The 3,549-nt window shown below is 35.4% G+C and overlaps 2 protein-coding genes across 2 annotated transcripts; both read right to left on the reverse strand.

Annotated features, from left to right (window-relative positions):
* Nucleotides 1-772: 772 nt before the first annotated feature.
* Nucleotides 773-1,464, reverse strand: LOC136069901 (iridoid oxidase-like). Its single transcript, XM_065778997.1, has 2 exons — nucleotides 1,084-1,464; nucleotides 773-823 (listed from the first exon to the last, which is right to left on the reverse strand). Exons 1-2 carry the CDS (start codon nucleotides 1,462-1,464, stop codon nucleotides 773-775), a joined length of 432 nt encoding a protein of 143 aa, XP_065635069.1.
* A 617-nt stretch (nucleotides 1,465-2,081) lies between these two features.
* Nucleotides 2,082-3,331, reverse strand: LOC112039638 (iridoid oxidase). Its single transcript, XM_065778980.1, has 2 exons — nucleotides 2,859-3,331; nucleotides 2,082-2,553 (listed from the first exon to the last, which is right to left on the reverse strand). Exons 1-2 carry the CDS (start codon nucleotides 3,304-3,306, stop codon nucleotides 2,165-2,167), a joined length of 837 nt encoding a protein of 278 aa, XP_065635052.1. The 5' UTR covers nucleotides 3,307-3,331; the 3' UTR covers nucleotides 2,082-2,164.
* Between the last annotated feature and the right edge of the window lie 218 nt (nucleotides 3,332-3,549).

The raw sequence follows: 3,549 nt of genomic DNA on the forward strand, positions 1-3,549 counted from the left end.
ACAGTGTTTTTCAGTTTTCAGTTTCAGTTTTCAATTTTTAGTTGTATCCAAACGGACTCCTAGATATGTAGGTAATATTTGTGGCTATTACATGGAAATTAGGTGTCCATTTGGTTTGCCCGTTTGACTACCTATTACGTAGGTGATATCTGGACGCAAATGCGTTTCAGCCCTTTTTTTTTTTTTTTTTTTTCTCTCTATGCTGTGGTTGTTGACTTTGGTACCAAACATTGCACATCTCATCAACTTTTTCAGCACTTTTTAATCAACTTTTCAACAACTTTTTAGTCACGAGACCCACAAATCTCATTTTTTAACAACTTTTTCATTAAGAGTCCGTTTGAATACAACTTATTTTACTGAACTAAAAACTAAAAATACTGTAGCAAAATAATTTTTAAATATGTGAATAGTGCTGTGTGACCCATTTTTAATAATTTTTTTAATAAAGTGTTCATGACCAGTGCACACACTGTTCATGAACAATACATTTTGTCTCAAAAAGCAGGCTGAAACGCAGAAAACGCGTGGAAAAAAAAAAAAAAAGAAAAAAAAAAGAAGGCTGAAACGCAGACGCAGACGTGCCAGACGCGTATCCAAACTCAACCTAAAAATAGGTCTCACGGTACTATTCACATTTAAAAATTATTTTTTTACAGTATTTTTTAGTTTTCAGTTTTCAGCTATATTTAAACGAACCCTAGATCTTTCAAAAGATTATGAAAATGATATCATTAAAAATGGGTCCCACCTATTATTTACACATTTAAAATTATTTTGCTACAGTGTTCTTAGTTTTCAGCATATCAGTGGGTTTCGTACACTGTTCATGGGACCCACAAACTTCATTTTTCAACAACTTTTTCATTAAAAATGGGTCCCACGACACCATTCACACTTGTAAAAATTATTTTACTACAGTATTTTCAGTTTTCAGTTTCAACAAAATAAGTTCTATCCAAATAGATCTTAGATCTCACAAAAGATTATGAAAATAATATCTTAAGTTAGAAATAATATAAATTTCTTTTAAGTATTAAATTGAAATTAGAAAATAAAATAAAATAAAATAAGAAGGCTTACGAGGACTATGACGTTGATGGTTCTTGCAGAAAAACTTGAGGGCTCTTCCACACCATCACCATGAAACTCCAAAAGCACATCTAGGTAGTCCTTATTCCCCTTCTCTTCAATAATTCCACGTTCCATGCCTTCCATACTCTCTTTGATAAACAGTCCAGCGATCTGAAAGGCGCTTTCGACGTGGAATTTGGTCTTCCTCCTTAAACCTTGTGGATCAAACCACCTTAGAATTGGCAAGTAATCAGCCAAGTTCGGCTTCCCAGCATACTCCATCACCTTGCCAGGCTTGCCTGCATGGTAGAAAAACTTTGCCCCTCTCTCCGATTTGGGATCCAACAAATCTTTTGAAAACATAAGATTTCCTATAAGATTGAAACCCATCAAGAAGAAGAACCTCCCAACGTCGATAGCTTTGGTACCAGATGCACTAGCTTCAAAAAAAAAAAAAAAAAAAAAAAAAAGAAGGCTGAAACGCAGATGCAGACGTGCCAGACACATATCCAAACTCAACCTAAAAATAGGTCTCACGGTACTATTCACACATTTAAAAATTATTTTTTTACAGTATTTTTCAGTTTTCAGTTTTCAGCTATATCTAAACGAACCCTAGATCTTTCAAAAGATTATGAAAATGATATCATTAAAAATGGGTCCCACGGTATTATTTACACATTTAAAATTATTTTGCTACAGTGTTCTCAGTTTTCAGCATATCAGTGGGTTTCGTACACTGTTCATGAGACCCACAAACTTCATTTTTCAGCAACTTTTTCCATTAAAAATGGGTCCCACGACACTATTCACACTTGTAAAAATTATTTTGTTACAGTATTTTCAGTTTTCAGTTTCAATAAAATAAGTTCTATCCAAATAGATCTTAGATCTCACAAAAGATTATGAAAATAATATCTTAAGTTAGAAATAATATAAATTTCTTTTAACTATTAAATTAAAATTAGAAAATAAAATAAAATAAAATAAAATAAAATAAGAAGGCTTACGAGGACTATGACGTTGATGGTTCTTGCAGAAAAACTTGAGGGCTCTTCCACACCATCACCATGAAACTCCAAAAGCACATCTAGGTAGTCCTTATTCCCCTCTCTTCAATAATTCCACGTTCCCTGCCTTCCATACTCTCTTTGATAAACACTCCAGCGATCTCAAAGGCGCTTTCGACGTGGAATTGGGTCTTCCTCCTTAAACCTTGTGGATCAAACCACCTTAGAATTGGCAAGTAATCAGCCAAGTTCGGCTTCCCAGCATACTCCATCACCTTGCCTGCATGGTAGAAAAACTTTGCCCCTCTCTCCGATTTGGGATCCAACAAATCTTTTGAAAACATAAGATTTCCTATAAGATTGAAACCCATCAAGAAGAAGAACCTCCCAACGTCGATAGCTTTGGTACCAGATGCACTAGCTTCTTCCATGAAGAGTACCATCTGATCGATGCACCTCCCACGTACACCTGTTGGAAGGTATAAAAATATATATATATATATATATAAACAATAAATTATACAGTTTTATATAGCCAAATGTTATCCGTTGTAGCATTTTCATATTAATTAATTAAAATGAATAAAAATTGGCAAGTTCAAAACCCAAAAGTAAACATTCATGGTACATTTACGAGTAACCAACCTAAAAAGAAAAAATATATATAAATACAGTACATGATCATATGAACAACTAGCATAATGGTTAGAAAATATAAACAGATGAATATATGACACACTACATATCAGATTAAGTGATTAATTAGTATACCACCTCGCATGGCTTCAAGGCGGCGTGCCACGAAAAACTCGGTGGTGCAAAGGCAACGCAACATACGCCAGTGAGGTCCATATTGAGCCGTAATGAGAGAGCCCTCATTACCATAGTCCCCTTTCATGGCCTCGTAAATCTTCCTGCCGGCAAGAACCACGTCGTGATTCTTGAACATCTCACGAGCCACTTCATCGGACGAGATCACCACCGTGCTCATTGACCCTAGCCAAAGTGTCATGATAGGACCGTGCTCACGAGCCAGCTTTGTAAATGACTCGTGGGGTGACCAACCCAGTTGGAAGATGTTTCCAACCACTGGCCAACATTTAGGCCCTGGTGGAAGCTGACCTATCTCCTCTAATCTGCGGTGTCTCCGCTCTCTTATTAGCACTATCGATGCAATCCATAGCACTAGAGCTATGACTAATCCCAGAGCTAATTGCTCCATATTTTTTTTTTTTAGTTTGATTGGTGGATATACTGGGTTGAAACTAGCTAGGTTGGTGGGTTTTTTTATAGCAGTTCTACCCGAGTACGTGGCAAATCTTTGGGAACAATTTTTTTTTTTTTTTTTGAGAATTAATCTTTGGGAACAATTAGTGTAAAAGAACAACTCGTCCTCAAAAAAAATTTGAAAACACCATTTGTTTTTCTTATGCCAATAAAATTAAATTTTGCTCCATAATTTGTT

This window comes from Quercus suber, unplaced genomic scaffold (genome assembly GCF_002906115.3).
Source record: "Quercus suber isolate HL8 unplaced genomic scaffold, Cork oak 2.0 scaffold_195, whole genome shotgun sequence".
NCBI lineage: Eukaryota > Viridiplantae > Streptophyta > Magnoliopsida > Fagales > Fagaceae > Quercus > Quercus suber.

Coding starts and splice junctions, on each gene's coding strand:
- LOC136069901 (XM_065778997.1), bottom strand. CDS start 1,464: ATGGGTTTCAATCTTATAGGAAATCTTATGTTTTCAAAAGATTTGTTG. Junction 824..1,083: donor CCATCAACGTCATAGTCCTC/GTAAGCCTTCTT, acceptor TCCCATGAACAG/TGTACGAAACCCACTGATAT.
- LOC112039638 (XM_065778980.1), bottom strand. CDS start 3,306: ATGGAGCAATTAGCTCTGGGATTAGTCATAGCTCTAGTGCTATGGATT. Junction 2,554..2,858: donor CCGCCTTGAAGCCATGCGAG/GTGGTATACTAA, acceptor ACCTTCCAACAG/GTGTACGTGGGAGGTGCATC.